Source organism: Ochotona curzoniae, unplaced genomic scaffold (assembly GCF_017591425.1).
Source record: "Ochotona curzoniae isolate NIBS_2020 unplaced genomic scaffold, NIBS_Ocur_1.0 contig_66, whole genome shotgun sequence".
Lineage (NCBI taxonomy): Eukaryota > Metazoa > Chordata > Mammalia > Lagomorpha > Ochotonidae > Ochotona > Ochotona curzoniae.
In genome coordinates this window covers 22,800,902-22,819,586 of record NW_024466512.1, presented here as the reverse complement: position 1 = coordinate 22,819,586, position 18,685 = coordinate 22,800,902, and the positions used below count along the sequence as shown (strand labels likewise).

Genomic DNA, 18,685 nt, shown 5'->3' with positions numbered 1-18,685 from the left:
AGAGAAAGATCTTTCATTTGCTGGTTCACTCCCCAGGTGGCTGCAATGGCCAGAGCAGAACTGATCCAAAGCCAGGAGCTTCTTCTGGGTCTCCCATGTGCGTACAGGGTCCCAAGGCTTTGGGCCATCCAAGACTGCTTTCCCAGGCCACAAGCAGGCAGCTGGATGGAAGTAGAACAGCTGGGACATGAACCAGCACCTATATGGGATCCTAGCGCATCCAAGGCAGAGATTTAGCCACTGAGCCATTGCATCAGGCACAAGACTCAAAATCTAACTCAAAATTCAATAAACCTAAGTTTAAGGAAAGAAAAAACCCACAAAATTCTAGTTTTCCTCTCTTTTTTGTTATGCATTTTTAAGAAACAGTTGCTTGTCTCATAAAGATTGATGTCTTTGCATTACTGGACACACTAAGATAGTTTTTTTCCCCCTATTTTTGGGCTAATATTACACTTCCCAAATGTTGGAGATGAAACTTAGCAAGCATGGACAAATAATAATTCCTAGAATAAACAAGAGCATGATTGGACAACCTACCCAGGGGATTCTGTATTATCTTTGCCACTCTCCTATAAATTTGTGCTAAAATAAAGTGTGTTACAAGAAAACTCAAGAATTTAAGCAGCTGAACAGTGTGTGTATAGGAATAACAGGAAATGACATCCATTGCAGCCCTTTGGGGAGTGAATCAGCAGATGAAAGCAAATGCTTCTCGTCTCTATAAATCTACCTTTCCAGTAAAAATCAGACTTCCCATTAAAAATATTTTTTGAGTCCTCATACACAAGTGTGTGCCTTTTTCATAACAAAAGCCCATGAGCAGTTACTACAGGATTCTTAGAAGGAGTGTTGTGTCCAGTTTGTTCCTTAAAGATTGGCACTGGTGGCAGTGGGTTGGAGGGACAGCAGACCCCACAGCAGAGCATAAGATAGATTAGATAGCAGTGTGGAACTGAAATGGTGTACAAGGACAAAAACAGAACTAAGAACCATTAGGAAAAGCGGTGGGGACGCGTGACACCTTCCCAACGACACCCTGCTCCAGTGAGGCTGCCTGGCTTCCACACTGACATGGTGCATCTGTACCCCATCCTCGGATGTCTTTAATGTGGATGAAAACAGGAAGGTTCCCCCACCACGCTCCATCAGGCCTGCATATATGGGAAGACATCTGACAATATGCTTCCTTTCATGGGTGCAGCTCCCACTCCCCCACCCACTACCACACATGCGCATATAATCTCTTCTCTGTTTTTCACATTTCCAAAAGGGAGCATGTGTCAAGATGTGATTCCTCCCCAGATGTTCAACTCACGCAGGATAAAGGGGCAGGAGCTCTCAGAAGGGCCCTTTTACTGTGTGCACATTCTAGATGAAACTCGGTGTGGAATCATTTGAAGATTTCCTAGTCTTTGCAATGTTAGAGAAAACTGAATAAATAAGGCAAGGTATAAACTGCAGAGAACGAGTTTGTTCTGTTTTCCTTTTTTTTTTTTAATATAGACTCTTGTTAACAATACGTTAGCATTACTAACAGAAAGAAATAACCATTTACACAGTAACTCAACAATCAGCCATTTAAGATTAAGCTATTACTCAACCACAACCAGAGAAAACACTGATTCCATTAGCAAGCCCAGGCTCATCCTGGACTTAGAGAGTGTCTCAGTCCTGCATGGATGACAGAGCATTCGTGTCAAAGGCAAGAGCTGGGAGGGCCTCCAGGGAGGCTCGGCAGGAAGGTGCAGTCCTCCGGCTCGTTCTAGCACTGAGAGTTCCCAGGACCCGACAGCCTGGCTTCCTTATGGAGGAGACTGAACAATTCATTAGCCTCAGCATTCAGGTCTCATCCAGCATTCTTCCACATTTAAAAGAAAAAAAAAAAAAAGACTGCTGCATAAGAAGTTGATCATCATCGTTTCTCCAGCTTCTTGTACTTGGCTTCTGTGAGCACAGGGTTGTGAATGGTTAAAAATGACTCTCCACAGACACCAGCTGAATTTAAACATCTCCATTCCATTGTGCAAAAACAATCTACTGCCTTCAATCTCATCACTGATCTATACAACTTTTGAAAAAAGGGTTCAAACTCACAGACACCCAAAATGAAGAAACCCTGCCAACGTGAGTTCATGGAGTTCAGGTCCTGTTTGCAGCCCTGCTGAGGCATCTCCAGCAGGCCTGAGCGGGTCTGGCGCCACCTGCTGGCACCTGCTGAGCAGGGCTGTTGACGGGACCGGAACTCCACCAGGAGCCTCACAAAGCAGGGGACTCCCCTCCTGGCACGGTCTCAGGGACCCCATGGACATCCACTGGAGCCCTCAGGAAGTTTCAGTGTACAATTCTTCATCTATCTATTTATCCTTACTGCTCACTCCAGGAGGGCACTTTGGAGAGAGATTTTAAAAGCCATCAAAGAAGCCATTTACTATGACAGAACTCCTGCCTTCTCTTTGGTAACCATTTACTAAATTGTAGCCCATGCAACTGGCCATTAAGTATCACCTGCAGCAAATCTCAGCCTGCTATAAACTATTCTGTTGTAGGAGTCAACTATTATTAATGATGACAATAAAATAAAACAAATAAAATCTGCTAATGTTATCTAGGATAAAAAAACAAATTCATCGTTTGTAACCATAGATGTAAGAGCCGCACTTTAAGTTATCAACACTAAACATACCAGTGCAGATGGTAGCTTTACTTGTTCCGCCACAGGCCAGCCTCAGCATGTGATTTTTATTTCAGTTCTTTAGAGAAAAAAGCATGATGCCACAGGTTTATAACTTGCTTAAGGATGCAAATGCTGAGGCTGGCCTGTGGCAGAACAAGTAAAGCTACCATCTGCACTGACAGTATCCTTATATGGGTGCAGGTTCAAGTCTTGGCTGTTTCACTTCTGGTCCAGCTCCCTGCTAATACTTAAGGGAAAAGCAATGGACATGGTTGGGCCCCTGCAACCACATGGGAGACCCAGAAGAAGCACCTGGCTCCTGGCTTCCATTTAGCCCAGCTTTCACTTGAGGAATGAAGCAGCAGATGGAAGATCTTTGTCTCTCTCTCTCGTGCCTTTCAAATAAATAATTCCTTTTTAAAAATCTTGAAAAAAAAATTAAAAACTACCTTGCAGATTATTAGAAGAATGAAAAACATGATAAAGTACAAAAACACAGTCCCTGATATGTCACTAACAACTCAAGAAATGTGACTTGTATCAATACTCACTAGGTTTTGGTGAGGATGAATGGCACTGTGTATAAACCAGCAATGTTAACTATTCCGTTAGTTACAAACACAGTGGCAAGAGGTACTGTTCACTGAATCAACAGAAACAAAAGTAGTTACCCAGTTTTTTGGAATATGCATCCAACCTATATGCCGCCTGCTCCAGAGCTGCTACCTGTTCCTCGATCACATTGATCTGATCCAGGTAAGGCTGTAGTCCAGCATCTTTAAAAAGAAAACAAACCACAGGTTCATACGACTCCTACAACAAGTGTAGAAACAAGAGTGGGAAAGTGGGAATACTAGTGTGTCCCCAGCTCTGCCTCAGACACGTCAGGTCAGGGTGACAGGATGCTGACTACAGACACTCAGAAGCCAGTATAATCACAACCTCAACAACGTAAATCTCTTTCAACTATGAATTTCCTTTCTTTTTATACCTTACTTCCCAAGCAATCTTCCCATCCTACTTCCAATCCAGCTCCCCCCAGTCTCTTGATATCCCCATATAAACAGAGTGCCCTACAAATAAGCAACACATTTAAGCCAACAGAAAAATACATGCAGCCACTCTAAACTGGCATTTTCCATTGGGATGTTGTCTGGTTCTTTATATGGAGTATGGATTTCACAGTTTAACCAAGTCACTAGAGGTGCCACCCTTCCTCTGTCCCTTCCCTTTCCAGAAACCAACTGAAAAAAATCAAGATTTGGATGCACAAGTAGCAGTACTACTAAAGCATGCTAATCCTTAGAACGGAAAAAATAACATGAGGTCCTACAGGAAAGAATGTCACAGCTCTTCCCCTTCTCCATGGCCCCAAACAAAAAGAACAGTAAATACAAATGTTTCACTATAAAAATGACTACTTACACTTCTGGTTTAAGTCCTTTAGGTTTCTACTAATGTTTATAGCAATATCTTTCATCTCAAGATATTTCAAACTGGTTAATTTATTCATATTCTCCAGGAGCTTGTAGTCTTCACTGGTAGCTTTAAAATAAAGAGAGGAAGTCATGTGTTTAAGATCAATCTTAGATCACCTGTAAGTGGAATGGCAGACCACGACGTGATTCAAGGAAGGACTAGGAAACGTAAAAGCAGCCACCACATCAACTATGACATTTGTACTTCACCTGCATACTCAGAATGTCTAAGTAGAAACTCGGGCAAGAATTAGCAAAGTGCGGGCCTGGCGTCCTGGCTTGCTTGTGTCACCTAACTAATTCCATATTTCTCCCTTTCCACACCATCCCCAAGGAAGAACTTCTTGATCAACCATGACCAGACACTAGGTTTGTTCTTTCTTATCCTCTCTGTACATCACAGAGGCCCGCAGAGTTGTATTACCTGCCTATTCTTCAGTGTTTCTGAAAGTGGTTCATGATGTTCTCCAGGGAAGAGCTGGTCTGCTTTCGCTCCCACCATGATATCCCCACACTTCCCCCAGGCCTTTCTGGGTAAGCAGGGGAAGGAAGGTGGCTGCAGGCTGCCGCGGCAGATGCCTTCCAGACCCCCTGGAAACCAAACCCCAGCCGCACACAGCTCTGCCTTTACTAGCCCAGACCACACCTCACCTGTCAACTCCCCAGTCAGGTACGTGGCCATTTTGGAGAACATGTCTCGGCAGAGCTCATTGATGTCAGCCTCTGCGGGCTCCTTGGCTTCCTCAGCTGTCTCCACGACCGCATCGTCTAGGGACAAGGGAGCGGGAGTAAGTGTCCTGCCCCACACCGGTCCCGACCCAGCCGAAGCAGCCAGCCTCCGCCTACCTCCCAACACCTGTGCGACGAAGGCGGCTGCATTCCTCATCTGCCATAACCTCAAGTCCCCGTGCCGGCCCTTGCTCACTGTACACGACCCCCGGGCTGAGCCCACTCAATAGCCCAGACAGTAAACACAGACAGGTGCGCTCCTGCGACCTGCCCCTCCCTGCCAGGTGAGCCAACCACACATCAGCCCCGGCTACTCGGGGCCCTAGCACCCCAATCGTTCCCATTCAGCTCCATCCATTCTGAGCACCTCGAACAGGTTCATCACGTCGGGTCCCCGGGACACCCTCAGCCGCCGCCGCCATGCCCGGCTCCACTGCTTCCGGTTCCGAAGGTCTGCGCATGCGTACAGGCCCCGCCTCGCCGGCCCAGCCCTCTTCTGAGAGCAGCGATCCCACCACTCCTACTCGCGTAATAATCCGTAACCAAGCGTCAAAAGCACAGCTGAAACGGTAGCTAGCAAGGGCTTGCGTGAAAGGGCCTCTTTGCGAGAGCCGCGATGTCTAGGGTTGGGGGATGCGCTCCGGCCTGCAGCCACATCCCCCGCCACCCGGCAGAGTGGAGCCCGCAGCATCCTTCGAACCGAGGTCGCCAGCACCTGCTGTTCCCAGCCCAGACACTGCGCACCCTGGCGGCTGTCAGTCACCAGAAGATGCAAAGGAAACCCATGCGGTGGCAGGTGGCCTCATCCAGGCTTTGGTAGGTCTTCTGGCATGGGTCCCAGATGCTAAAAACTCTTGCCTCCCTCTGTCCAGAATGAACACCAACTCGTAGACCCGTTTCTTTTCTTTTTTTCCTTCCTTCCTTCCTTCCTTCCTTCCTTCCTTCCTTCCTTCCTTCCTTCCTTCCTTCCTTCCTTCCTTCCTTCCTTCCTTCCTTCCTTCCTCTTTCTTTTACAAGATTTGGAAAGCAGAGATGAACAGAAGCATTTTCCATCCACTGGTTCACAATGTTCCCAATACCTGGGCTGGGCCAGCAGAAGCCAGATGTCCCACGTGTGTGCAAGGGCCCAAGCTTTCACAGGCCATTAACGGGACCTAAGGGGTTGGCGGCTGGATCAGAAGTGGAACTGGCAGAACTCACCACAGCCTATAGAGGAAGCAAGGTGTAGCAGGTACCAGCTTTACTAGCTAAGCAAGCTGCAGACTGGCACCTGCCTCTCTGGCTGATTCAGTCTTTCTTGAAGAAAGCTTAAATTGTGGCGTTTTAGGGCTGAGGATACACTCCAATCATAATTGCACTTAGCAGTTCTGCATGTCTCCTAGGGGTATAAAGTACTTCAAAGGCTGGGAGGACTGCAGTAGCTGAAAGGAGCAGTTGAGAAGTGACAGGGGACCAATGTTAGGTGCAAAGTGATGAGACAAAAGGCACAGGAGATGGCAGAGAACAAATGCAGAAGTCTCAGGATGTAGGCTCCTGCACATCCAAAACCTTGGTGTAGGCATTCCTCCTTTTAAGGTTTTTATTGGGCTCAGTGCAGTGCCTTGTGGCTAACATCCTTGGCTTGCATGCTCTGCCGGGATCCCATATGGGTGCCAGTTCATATCTCGGCGACTCCACTTCCACCCAGCTCCCTGCTGGTGGCCTGGGAAAGCAATAGAGGATGGCCCAAAGCCTTCAGACCCTACACCTTAGTGGAAGACCCAGAAGAGGCTCCTGGCTCCTGGCTTCAGCTCAGCTCAGCTCCAGACACTGCAGCCAGTTGGGGAGTGAACCAGCAGACCAGTGGACAGAAGATTTTTCTCTCTGTAAAATCTGACTTTCCAATAAAAATAAATTTAAAAAATTTTAAAGATTTATTTATTTTTACTTGAATGGCAGAGTTACAGAGAGAGGGAGAGACAGAGATCTTCCATCTGTTGGTTCACTTCCCAAGCAGCCACAATGGCTGGAGCCATGAGCTCCAGGTCTCCTGCAGGGACCCAAGGCCTTGAACTATCCTCTGCTGTTTTCCCAGGCCATAAGAAAGGAGTTGGGTCAGAAGTGGAGAGGTTGGGTGATATGGATGCTTGACAGACATTCCAAGAGAGACTAAGTATAGAATCTTCTGTATACGTATATGCAAGAGTCATGGAAGAGCTGGCCCCACAGCCTGATGTTTTTTTGTCCCTCAGACAACTGTCTCCATTCTTCCTTATGGCGCAGGCATAGTGTCCCCCCACGCCAACACTTTGAACCATGCCTCTCAGCCAGTGCTCTTATCTCGGGACTCTGGGTCAGCCAGGCTGCCTCCTGTGATCATTGCCTGCACCTTTTACCATCCAGATGCTTTGAACCCACTCCAACCCAAGCACAGGGCTGTGGGACATCACAGTTCTAACTTCTTTTTTTTCCCTCCTAGCAACAAATGCAAAATCTTAAGTTTTTTAAATATTATTTTATTTTGATAATCTTTAAAATCTTAGGTTTTTAAAGGAGTTTTATTGGTAATCACCAGGGAAAACCACTTTGTCCTATGGAAGAATAGAGCCAGAGTCCACCGCAAATTTATCCAATGCTCTCTGAGTGCCGAGGCCATTTCCTGCCTGGTTCCCTGTAGACTCCTGGTGTGCTTGCTCCCTCAGCCCCCAAGGTTGAGTGGAATGCCATGAGGCTGACTCTCCACAAGGGCCTCGGCGGCTGACTTCGCTCTTCAAGGATGCCACTCACTCCTCTGCAGTGCTGCCATCACCCTGTGAAAGGCTCAAAGCTTCCCCCTTCTCTTTCACAGGGAAATTCTACAGGGGATGATAACAAACCCATGGGTTCTAGCCATGTGTCTAGATGCACAAGGGATCAGTTTCCCCAGCAGTTAAGAAGACATCGAGACATTTGCCTGTGCTCTTGGTGTCTACCTCTTTCACGAAGCACAGCTACGGGGTGCTTGGGGAGAGTTGTTACCCTCCTTTCTGTTATCCTGTTTATTGGTGGTATTTTTGGCCACCACAGTAAAGCTAAGTGCAGAGGGGGTGAGAAGAGTTACTTTACAGAGCTACATGGCTACGCACTGAAAACACTGGTTCACAACACCAGAAGCAGGGTGGGACTTGGAAGTAGCCATGACAGGGCCTGTTGCCTTACAAGAACAGGGTGTACAGAGGAGGCCTCCTAGGAGGCTGAGTAGAGCCTGCTGTCTGATGCTTTAGGGGTTCCCTTCACCACTCTCTGGGACACTCTGGGGTACTGGAGCTACAGCAGGAGCTGAATTCAAGTGTTCCCAAATAGCTTGGTGCTTCTGTTGGAAGAAAAAAAAAAGTGGGGAAAAGTTACTTGAAAGAAAATTCAGCACTTTTTTTTATAGCCCCCCCCCATATGATTCAGAGAACCCCACACTGCTGAGGACTGAATGTTTGTGGTGTCTCTCCCTCAAATCAACTGGCTGAAATGCTAGCCATCAATGTGATGGTTTGAGGAGATGGGGACATTGTAAGTTACGAGTGTGGGGCCTTCATGAATGGGTTAGTAGTTTTATAAAAGAGAATTCCCTCCTTCTGCTATGTGAAGACAAGCATTTGTGAACTGGATCCTTAGCAAATACTAAATACATTATATGTTGACTTTAGTCTTCCCAGCTTCCCAGAATGAGAAATAAATGTCTGTGTTTATAAGTAAAGCAGCTGATGGTAGTTTGTTGTAGAATCCTGGGTAGGTGAAGACCCAGACCATGCCTAGAGGCCAAGGAACTCTCAGACTCAGGAAACCAATTTCCTGGTCCCTCCTTTTCCCACTGACACATTGACCACTGTGTTTTTCCAAGGGCCTGAATTTTCAAAAACGTCCTTCTCTTACCTACTGAGGGTAGAAGATCATTGAGTTCAGCTGTGGGGATGTACAAGAACGCAGGTGAAGGGCCACTCACCATGCCGGGGGAGGGAGCTAGCTGCCCTTTCCCCTCCAGCAACTTCAGCTTTGATCCCACAGCGTTAACCTGGGATACAACTCCTTCCAGAACAGTCTCAAGCTGCAGAACTCTCCTTGTGAGCCTGTGCAGGACGTGAGAGAGACCAAGGGAGGAGCAGTATGAGTCCAGGTCTGAGGTATTTAAGGGCAGGGGTAACAAGGTGGTATGTGTTTGGATAGGAACTAGGAAGATAAGGCCCAGTCATTTAGGAAAAGTAGCAGGGGAGTGTAGGTTTTTCAAGGCTGGAACAGGGAGTTGGAAAGTTATGGAAAGAAACTCAAAATAGTGTATTACAATAATAGCAATCCTGGGCCACTGGGTGCACATACATGTAGAATTTTTCTTCTGAAATGCAGCCTTCTGCTCTGCTGGTCTCTGGACCTGGCTCGCCTGATGGGCTGCTCACAATGGACTGGCCCAAGTTCTCAATCTTGGCGCTGAGGGCCACCTATTGGGAAGTCAGAAAACAGAGGGGGAGAAAATGTTCCAAAACTTGCCCTAATAGACTCTCAGGACTAAGCGCTGGCTTCCAATTTTATAATCTGATGCCTCCTTATGCTTCAGCAAAGCCAATTCAACTGGTCTAGGTGGCCTAAGTAAGTGTGAGGCACTTTGAAGGTTCCCCAGGGTATTCCAACACATGGCAGTTTGAGGACCACTAATCTAGGGAACTTTCTTCTGTTCATCTGAGGAGGATATTCATTTTGATCTGTAATCTGAGGGTGTTGGTGGAGAGAAGTGGGTGAGCAATTTCCTTACTCTGCCTCCTGACCAGTCGGCTCAGCTCACCCTCTCCTCCTCCAGGTCCTGTCGCATCTGTTCCTGTTCCTTCTCATCCAGAACCCGATTGCCATCCTGGTCACACCTGGTGAAGGCAGTCGTGAGCTCAACAATCTCATGCTCTGTGTGCCCCAACCTGAGGAGAGCAGGACATGAAACGATGTGTGTCACCTCCTGGCTGTGTACTCACCACTCTTCTGCTAGACTGCGGCAAGAACTCTGCTCTTGGAGTCCTGGCTTCTCTGCTCTCTGGGAAAGAACGGAATCTCATGGGAAAGCCAGGATCTCCAAAGCGATTTGACCCCTTCCCCCTATATCTCAACTCTGTTTCTTCTCCTGACTCCTGCTGACTAGATTTAGAGGTTTGTAATCCTTTTTCCTCTGGTTTGCTTTTTATTGTTATTATTCTTTTTTCCATGATACAGTTTTTTAAGTACAGTGATTACCCCCCTTACTCTTCTGCCTTCTTTCCCATTTTCCCTTCCCACCATCCCCCCATATTACCTACAGACAGCCCCAGGGGGTGAGAATGGTTATTTAATATTGCTTTAGAGACCTTAATGTAGGGAAGAATGCTCTGAGGGTGCCGCTTGAGTGGTCTTGATAGTTCTGAGATGATGTTGGCTTCATTGCACCAGGGTTGAGAAAATCTTTCTGGGGTCTATTGTCTGACCAGGTCTACTTTGGTATACCCATAAACCTAGACATTTGCTGCAAAGCCTGGGCAGGAGAGGATTCAACCTATTCTCCATCTTTCCATCTTTTGAAGAGGTACTTCCTGTCCTCTGTTGGCCTAGATGAGCTGTCGTGTCTTTCTATTGCATACGTGTCAACATCTGAGGAGGCTCATTCCTGACACATGTACTCCAAGGTTGGACCACATATTCTGTGAATTTTCCCTGAGGCTGGGGTTTGAGTCCAGTGGTCCAGTTGGGATGTACCCTAGGAAACTTTACTTGGGGTGAGAAATCATGATCTTTTATGAGATAACTGCAGAATATTTTTGCCTCTAAATAACCTGCCTCCTCCCATTTCTTCTTCACTGCCTATTAAAATCCTTCTTCCATAATATGGCTAGACAAGTAAATCTTCCTAAAATGCATTTCTAAATGTTCCTTGAAATTTCTCCCAGGTACCCCATCTTTGGCTAAAGTGGTGGTGTGACCCTTGCCTATTTATCTGGCCTCTCTCCTGTTAGGTACCTTTTATCTGGTACCTTAACAATGTTCAATCACTTATTATTCCAGTATGTGTACACATGCTCCTTAGTGTTGGGCTTTTTGCTTCTGTATGTAATTTTACTTCTTCTTGAGTGGTCTTCTACTGCTTGTCCATTTGCAAGCTATTCATGCTCCTAAACCTTTTTTAGACAGCATTTCATCCAGAAAACCTTCATGTAATATCAAAAATGGAACTGGTCTCTGTCTTTACTCAATTCCCTTTTTAGTAATCTCTGTTGTTTTATTACTTACATGGTGTTATTTCTTTGCTTACATGTTTATGAGCAACTAGAGGACAAATAGTTTGCCTCACTTAATTATGTTGTCCCCTGCTCATTACCTAGGCAAGAGCTAGGGCTTAAAACAAGTTTTTGTTTTCATAGTCTTTTACTATTTTTGATAGGGGAGCATAGACAAAGCAGCTAGAGAAATAGACCAGTGTTTGTGGGGGAACATAAAACACATATCAGAGCTTGGTAGTCATCACATATATAAATAAATATATGAATTATTAATCTGAGAAGTTTTTCAACCAGGTCTAAAATGATGGACTATGGTCTGAGTGATTAAAGGAATGATTCTGAAGGCCAAGGTGAGAGACCTTCAAGGCAAGATCCAAGGCTTAAAACAAAGACCAAAAGCTTAGAAGCAAAATATATACAGTTTAGGTTTAAAGACTTAGGGAGCAACATAGATAAAGTATTGGTCACTCACTCCCGCAAGGTATTAGTAAAATCCTCAAACTGGATTCCCTGCTCGCCATCCAAAACCTTTTGCACATCAGAAACCTGCTCCTTCCTCAGACGCAGCCTCAGTAGGGTCTTGTTATAGCTCTGCAAAGCAAAGAAAACAGGTAGCAGTCCTCACAGTATCATCATCATTCCTGGTCCCATTTTCCTCTACATCATTCCAGGTTCCCAGGGATAGCAAAGGCACACAAGGGTATAGGGCCATTTACCAGTCAGGAACAGACCAGAAAACAGAACTTTGAACCCAGACCCTGATGTGGATGTGCAGCTGGAAAAGCCTGAGTCTGAACTCACCTGTTTCAGGAGGTCAGAAAGCTGCAGCTCGTCCTTCTGTCCAGCTAACTCCTCCTTGACCTCGGAGTACGTGTCATTAATGATAGCCAGGAACATGTTCTGGAGGATAAGGGAAGAGACCTGGGTCCTAACCACCAGACCCACTAAAAGCATTGAGCCCACTGACCCCACTAATGCCCAAGACATATATGCTAGAAGAGCCAATGCTCTTAACCTCAGCTCAGTTTACCCACCTATACCTCCCATGTCCTTGGAGTTCATCCTTTCAGCACAATTCTGCCATGCTTCTATGTCAATCTGGGCCCTCACTCCCAGTTGCTGCGATAACCTTTATGGCCATGAAGATACTCAACAGATACCACAGACCTCCATCTAGTGATCTGCCCATCACTGAAGCCAGAAACTTCTTAAGGTGAATGCACAATTGTGGTCTCTCTACCACCATTCACATTTGTCTCCTCAACCATTGATCAAGTAAGGAAATGTGCTGGTCTCATCAATAAAAACCACACCCAGACCTTCCATTGTAGGCAAGGAGAGAGAACAATTGCCAGGTGGTGGTAGGACAAATCACCAAGAGATCCTCAGAGGAAGGAACCCCTAGGTCTATAATCCAATCTGGGAGAGAGCAACTTCCTTCATGAGGCACGTTGCTATCCTCTCACATCCTCTGAGAATGGGGATTTGATCTTACTAGAGGCATCTGCAGGTAACCTCATGTGCTGGAAGCTGCCTGACCATACTGGCCACGCTGACCATATCAGCCAGCTCTCAGAAGATCCAGACATCCTCCTCTCACTCTCCATCCTCAGTTTGAAAAACTCATCCTATGCCTGAGTGGGAGACATAGAGAGCCTGTAGGCTGGAGTTTTCAACTATGTCTCCACCCTTCAGAGACTCTTACCAGAAGCACAAAGAAGACGAAGAAGACATAGGTGACGAAGTAGACAGGGCCCAGGATGCGGTTGGCATTGTCAATAGCATTGTAGTCAAAGTCCCCAAGGATGATCCGAAACTGAGTGAAACTGACAGACAAGGTCAAGGCTTCACCAAAGTCTAAATTATCCAAATCCACACCCATACCCCACTTTCCTAACTACAGATCCCAGCCCCTACGTCTATAATCCAATCTGGGAGAGAGCGTGTGCGCATCAGGGCTCCCCAAAATTCATACAGCCATTTTAAGCACAGGCCCATCTATACACATCCTGCCATTTTCCCAAGTGACACACAGACCCAGGGAACTGGGAGTGAGGGGCAAGGGAAGAATAGAGGGCAGGGAGGAGTGAGGGGGTAGAACACATACATGCACTTTATGAAAGTGCTAAAGTTTTCCACTTGGGTTCCGAAAAGCAGGTAGCCAAGTTGGGCGTAGGCAAAAAACACGATGAAGAACATGACAGCAAAGCCCAGGATGTCCTTGGCACAGCGGGCCAGGGTGGAGGAGAGCTGAGTCATGGTTTTGTTGAAGCTGATGTACTTGAATATCTGCAAGAGCCATGTGGAACCAAGTGGAGAAGGAATAAAAGAGAAAAGCACTGAACAGCTTACTCCAGGGACCTATGGAGGCCACAGGAGGCAGCAAAACAAACAAGAAAAATGAGACATGCACTGGGGAAAGGAGAATCCATTCCCTGAGGCAGACACAGGGGTGGCTGTCCCAAGTACCTTGATCCAGGCAAAGAAGAGGTTGACAGCATTCATGTTGTTGTACTGTGTCTGCCAGAAGGCAAGGAACTCAAAGTCAGCATATGCATCTGGCTGCTGCAGGAGCTTGCCCATCAGCCGACTGACCTCCAGGGTTCGGAATATGTGGAAGCCCACGGCCACAATGGAGAGCTGTCACACGGAGAACATGGGGTGTCAGAAAAGTCAAGGGGTTCTCAAGTGGTGCTCAACAATGAGGGTTCAAGGAAGAGCTTGGACAGGCAAGTCGGGTGGGAAAGAAACTTCCTGTCCTGCTAATGTGTTCACTAGCTTAGATGCGAATAGACCAGCATGATGGGGAACAGCTTCAGTGTTCTAAAGCCCAAGAGAAGGATCAGGGACTAAAGGATGTAAAGGTCACAGGAACCTGGAGCCAAGAGATCTTACTCCTCCTACCCCTACCAGCCTTGGTCCTGCTGATAAGATGCAGATGGAGATGAAGGATCAGAACACTTGAATAGGAGGGGACAGAAAAAGGAGGAGTTTCAAGGGGACAGCGATGGGTTATACAGGCAAAAGTCAGAAAGGCAATAGAGTATCAAGTACTGAAGAAAAAGCACAGGGCCTAGATCACAGGTGAGGAGGAGAGATGTGGGATTTGGGGCTTCCTAGGTGCTGAACAAGAGGGCCTCTGTCTTTCACTTTGGGAGCTGCTGCAAGTGATTAGGTTTTCAGGACTGAAAGGAAGAACGTGGAGTGGTGGCCAAGATGCATCCCCTCCATCTCAGTCTCTCACCAATATGATCACGAGATCCAGGATGTTCCAGATGCTGTGGAGGTAGTGCAGCCGGTGGATATGGATCTCCAGCAGTTCCTCAATCACATAGTAGATGATGAAGATGCAGAAGATGACCTCACAGCCAACAATGAAGAAGTCCCAGTTGCTGACGTAGCGGGTCAGCTTAACCGTGCGGATTTGCCAGGATGGAATGGCACCTCCTGTGGCTGGAAACTCCACCACCAGCCTGGTGGGGAGGGGGTGTTTAGGGGAGCCTAAGTTGGTAGAGAGTTCCTTGAATTCCTCTCCTCCCCCTCCCACCATAGAGCACAAGTTTGGGGAAGGGCATTGGAGAAAAGAACCAGGAACCATGCATGGAGAGATGCAGTAGGGAAAGGGGCCACCTCAGAACACAGAAGAGATTGATGTTGGCATTGTAGACCGAGAAGTCGATGAAGACCACCCGAGTGCCCCTGTCCAGCCACAGCCCTTCCTGAAGGTCACGGAGTACGTCTGCACTGGCCTGTTGGGATCCTGGAAGGTCCAAGTAGTAGCCGCCTCCACTGTAGCTTGTGAGTCTGCCCCAGTGGGAGGAGCCCCCCAGCTCATCCTGAGAGTGATATGTCCACCTGCCGCAAAAGAGGCTGGCTGAGTGGAGAAAGGCCCAAGGCTAAGGGCCCAGCTCCCACAGCAATAGCAAGGTTTTGTGGTTGTCTGGGCTTCACAGTTTCACATCAATCATGCATGTAGTTTACACTATATCTGTGCTCATGTTTATGTATGTCTGTTTGACATATACATAGTGTACAGTATGTGGATACTTCAAAAAGTTTATGGATATTGCAATTAAAGGATGGATTTTTAAAAATACACACTTTCCATGATATTTTTAAAAATTCGACAAGAGGGCCCAATACAATGCAGTGGCTAAATCCTCACCTTGTAAGTGTTGGGACCACAAATGGGCACCGGTTCATGTCTCGGCTATTCTACTTCCCACCCAGCTCCCTGCTTCTGGCCTGGGAAAGCTTTAGGAGGATGGCCCAAAGCCTTGGGACCCTGTACCCACTTGGGAGATCTGGAAGAAACTCCTGGCTCCTGGCTTAAGATCAGCTCAGCTCCAGCCATTGTAGTCAATTAAGGGAGTGAGCCAGCAGATGGAAGATCTTTCTGTCTTTCCTTCTATCAATCTTATCTGCTTTTCCAATAAAAATAAAATTTTAAAAATTTGACAGAGTCAGAAGAGAGTGACAGACACAAAGAAAATTCCCATATATTGGCTTACTTCCCATGTGCCAGCAGTGGGACTTTGGGTTATCCAGGCTGAAGCTGGGAGCTAATAACTCACCCAGGTATCCCACATGGGCTGCAGGGACCCAATCACGTGAGCCATCATCTGCTGTCTCCCAAGGTACACATTACAAGGAAACTGGGATCAGGAGTGGATCTAGGACTCTAAGCAGGCACTCTGATAAGAGATGCAGGTGTCTTCACTGCTGTACCAAATGCCTGTTTCTTCCTGAACTTTTCCAATACTTCTTATGTGCATGGATTTCAAAATGTCCTGCACCCAAGTAAACATTCTTGCAATTGCATTTTATAGAAATATGTCTCTAAAATATGCAGAATATATAATATATGCAAATATATGTATGTATACATATTAGATATGAGGAGGGTTTACAAGTTCACAAATATTATTCTATTTGACATTGACAGCTGTTTGAGAAGGAAGGACAAATATCTTACAGAAGAGTCAGAGATTTCCAAGATAATCCCAACTCTCTAGTGGCAGAAAGGAAATACACATTACTCTCCCAGCACTTCACTATGTCAGTTATGGCCATCGATGACAAAGCCACGCCCTTTCTGATCCCAGCCTGAGGGGTCTCCCTAAGGAAAGCTCCTTGAGCATACAGTGTACAAAGATCTTTCCAACTCTTTGCTTGGGAAGCTGACTGTTTAACACCAGACTTTCCACCATAGGTCCTTACTTCCTCCCACTTTTTTTTTCTGTCTACCCGCTTCTCTTTGTCCCCTTACTCATCTTCCATATTTGACCCCTTGCTGTCACCCCATCACTCAAGGGTGGGAAGCTCTGACTGTGACTCTTGTGGTGGCCTCAACCCTACTCACTCTTGACACTCCCAAGGGAGTTCTGGGCAAAGACATTTTCCCTGGAAGCACTTCCTGCAGAGTAGCACAAGTGTAACTATGACCTGGGTGTGGGAAGAAGTCCAGAGGGAATGAATGGCTATGTCTGCTAAATGCCTCTTTTATTCCCAGACCAAGTCCCAAAAATTGGGACTTAGAAAGATGCCTCCTAGTCACTTGGAACATCTCAATGTTCTTTATGACTCAATGCAAGTGGTTCTACACCTTGGGAAGACATCAGGCTCAGAGATTGTTGATGGGGGCTCACTCACGCTGTGCCATTGAGGGATCCAAAGGGGCGTTGCTCTTCTTTGTCAGCTGAGTACACATCATAGCAGTTCAAAATATCCTCACGGAAGTCTTCGTGCACCACACAGGAGTCGTTGCGAACCCGCAGCTGCCGCAGTCTTGGAACCCCCAGCAGCATGTTCTCATAGTAGATGAAGGAGTGGGAGCCATAGCCCAAGCTCTTATTGTTGTACCATTTGGTCCAGTATAAACCATCCAGCAGAGGACCCTGGGCAAACTGTACCATGAGTTTGGTTGGGAGCAGTTCTATCTCATCCTGACTCCTAGTCTCAGAATGACCTTCACCCTCAATCCCTGACTCCCACCACACCCTAACTTGGATAAGTCTCCTAGGCTGGAACTCCTCAGTTGTTCTAGATACCTTGGCCAGTTTCTGATCTGACCCTATTAAAAATACGTTTTGAAGGTCAGGCTTACCTTTGATTCCCACACTCATCTTACCCCTGGTTTGATTCTTTGGTCAGCATCCCCATTTCACCCTGTTCCATCTGGATTCCAGTTCAACCCAATAATTCAGCCTGATTCTTGGACTGACCTCATTCCTGGCTGATGTGATCATATTCTAACATGTAGTCTGACCCACTGTCTGGCCTCTCTGAACTCTGGCCTGTGATGATTAGCCACTGAATGAGAGAGGAGAACAGAAAGATGAGATCCCATACTCACATCCCAGAAGTCTGCCATGCTGCTGATGGCCTGGAAGGAGATTCCAGTGTCTGATGGGGCATGTAAGAAGAGCTCTGACATCACCTTGGTGTAGTAGTAGGCACTGGAGCTCATCATCCCGTAGGTCACTGGAAAACAAGCCAAGAAGCTGTGTCCTCACTCTTCCCTAGTCCGTTCTTCAGAGGGGACAGGAAAGCCCCTGGCCTGGGTAGAGATGCTACCCAGATGGCAGGGGACAGGCATCAGACCCACCTCTAAAGTTAGCTGATGGTGGCATTGGGGAAACCAGGGAATACACTAGGGATGGCACCGGGTCTCCTGCTCTCCCCCAAGCTTACAGCTGAAAGTCTACTCAATCATCATGGATTACTTCAGCTTGATTATTACTAACATGAGAACCACACGGTGATTTTTCAAACTGCCTCATTCCCTCTGCAGTGATTGGCAGGCACTGGTTTCTGAAAGAGCTTCCTTTCTTCCCTTTCATGAATCAGTCTGAACTCAAGGATTCTTGAGATTCCACCCCCCCCATGGATTATAATTTCTTGTTATTTATTTTGGTACTAAATTTTCTGACCAAGTCATGACAGACAAAGAAAGGCTAACAAATTGTTTTTTAAACTGAAGAAATATATAAACTAAATGTAACATGTGATCCTGGGTTGTTTTTTTCCTTTACTATAAATGCAATTATTACGATAATTGGTGAAATGATAAGATCTGTTCATTAGATGATACTACTAGATCAGGGTAATTTCCTGGCTTTGTTTTTAGAAAACGCATGTGATGGTATTAAAGAATAGCAGGGGATTATGGCTGCAGCTTACTTTCATGTATGTCTGTCACGTGTAGAGTAAGACAGAGAAGGAGGTTTATAAAGGGAAGGCATAATGATAGAATGTTTCTATTCGGGAAATCTGAGCAGAATGCATGAAGTAAATACAGGAGCTTTTGAACTCTTGCAATTTTCCTGTAAATCTGCAGGTACATAAACATCTTGGAAAAAAATTAAATTTGCCAGGCTCTTATGAGCAATTTCTTTCAGAATCTTCATTTTCAGATCTTGGATCATATTTTTTCATGATGCTCCATCTGGAATTGGAAGGACTTAGAGTGCACTGGAAGAAATGGGGTGCCAGTGAGTGATCCCAGATTGATCCCAGCATCATTCATTTCCAGGTTGGTAGCATCAGTAAGGAAGGAGGCT

General features: G+C 46.4%; 2 protein-coding genes across 3 annotated transcripts in view; both read right to left on the bottom strand.

Annotated features, from left to right (window-relative positions):
* Positions 1-1,482: 1,482 nt before the first annotated feature.
* On the bottom strand, positions 1,483-5,350 carry BLOC1S2 (biogenesis of lysosomal organelles complex 1 subunit 2). 2 transcript variants are annotated; one of them, XM_040992304.1, is made up of 5 exons: positions 5,252-5,350; positions 4,807-4,923; positions 4,103-4,222; positions 3,349-3,453; positions 1,483-1,947 (listed from the first exon to the last, which is right to left on the bottom strand). In XM_040992304.1, exons 1-5 carry the CDS (start codon positions 5,343-5,345, stop codon positions 1,916-1,918), a joined length of 468 nt encoding a protein of 155 aa, XP_040848238.1. In that variant the 5' UTR covers positions 5,346-5,350; the 3' UTR covers positions 1,483-1,915. The 2 variants fall into 2 exon arrangements, with proteins under 2 accessions (XP_040848238.1, XP_040848239.1); XM_040992305.1 differs by having other exon boundaries at positions 1,483-1,944.
* A 2,772-nt stretch (positions 5,351-8,122) lies between these two features.
* PKD2L1 (polycystin 2 like 1, transient receptor potential cation channel) overlaps positions 8,123-18,685 on the bottom strand; it is a 28,688-nt gene continuing 18,125 nt past the window's right edge. The window contains exons 3-15 of the mRNA XM_040992508.1: positions 17,479-17,606; positions 16,776-17,029; positions 14,754-14,978; positions 14,368-14,596; positions 13,593-13,763; positions 13,231-13,412; positions 12,829-12,949; positions 11,925-12,023; positions 11,596-11,714; positions 9,671-9,797; positions 9,211-9,329; positions 8,840-8,963; positions 8,123-8,215 (exon numbers count right to left, since the gene is read on the bottom strand). Coding sequence (XP_040848442.1) covers positions 8,123-8,215; positions 8,840-8,963; positions 9,211-9,329; positions 9,671-9,797; positions 11,596-11,714; positions 11,925-12,023; positions 12,829-12,949; positions 13,231-13,412; positions 13,593-13,763; positions 14,368-14,596; positions 14,754-14,978; positions 16,776-17,029; positions 17,479-17,606 — 1,991 coding nt within the window. The remainder of the gene's footprint in view (positions 8,216-8,839; positions 8,964-9,210; positions 9,330-9,670; positions 9,798-11,595; positions 11,715-11,924; positions 12,024-12,828; positions 12,950-13,230; positions 13,413-13,592; positions 13,764-14,367; positions 14,597-14,753; positions 14,979-16,775; positions 17,030-17,478; positions 17,607-18,685) is intronic.

Bases quoted from the DNA above. Each gene is read 5' to 3' on its own strand.
- BLOC1S2 (XM_040992304.1), bottom strand. From the start codon at position 5,345: ATGCGCAGACCTTCGGAACCGGAAGCAGTGGAGCCGGGCATGGCGGCG. The intron at 4,924-5,251 runs GTGCTCAGAATG...CCTTGTCCCTAG, and splicing joins ACGTGATGAACCTGTTCGAG to ACGATGCGGTCGTGGAGACA. The intron at 3,454-4,102 runs GTAAGTAGTCAT...TTCTTTTTAAAG, and splicing joins AAAGGACTTAAACCAGAAGT to ATGCTGGACTACAGCCTTAC.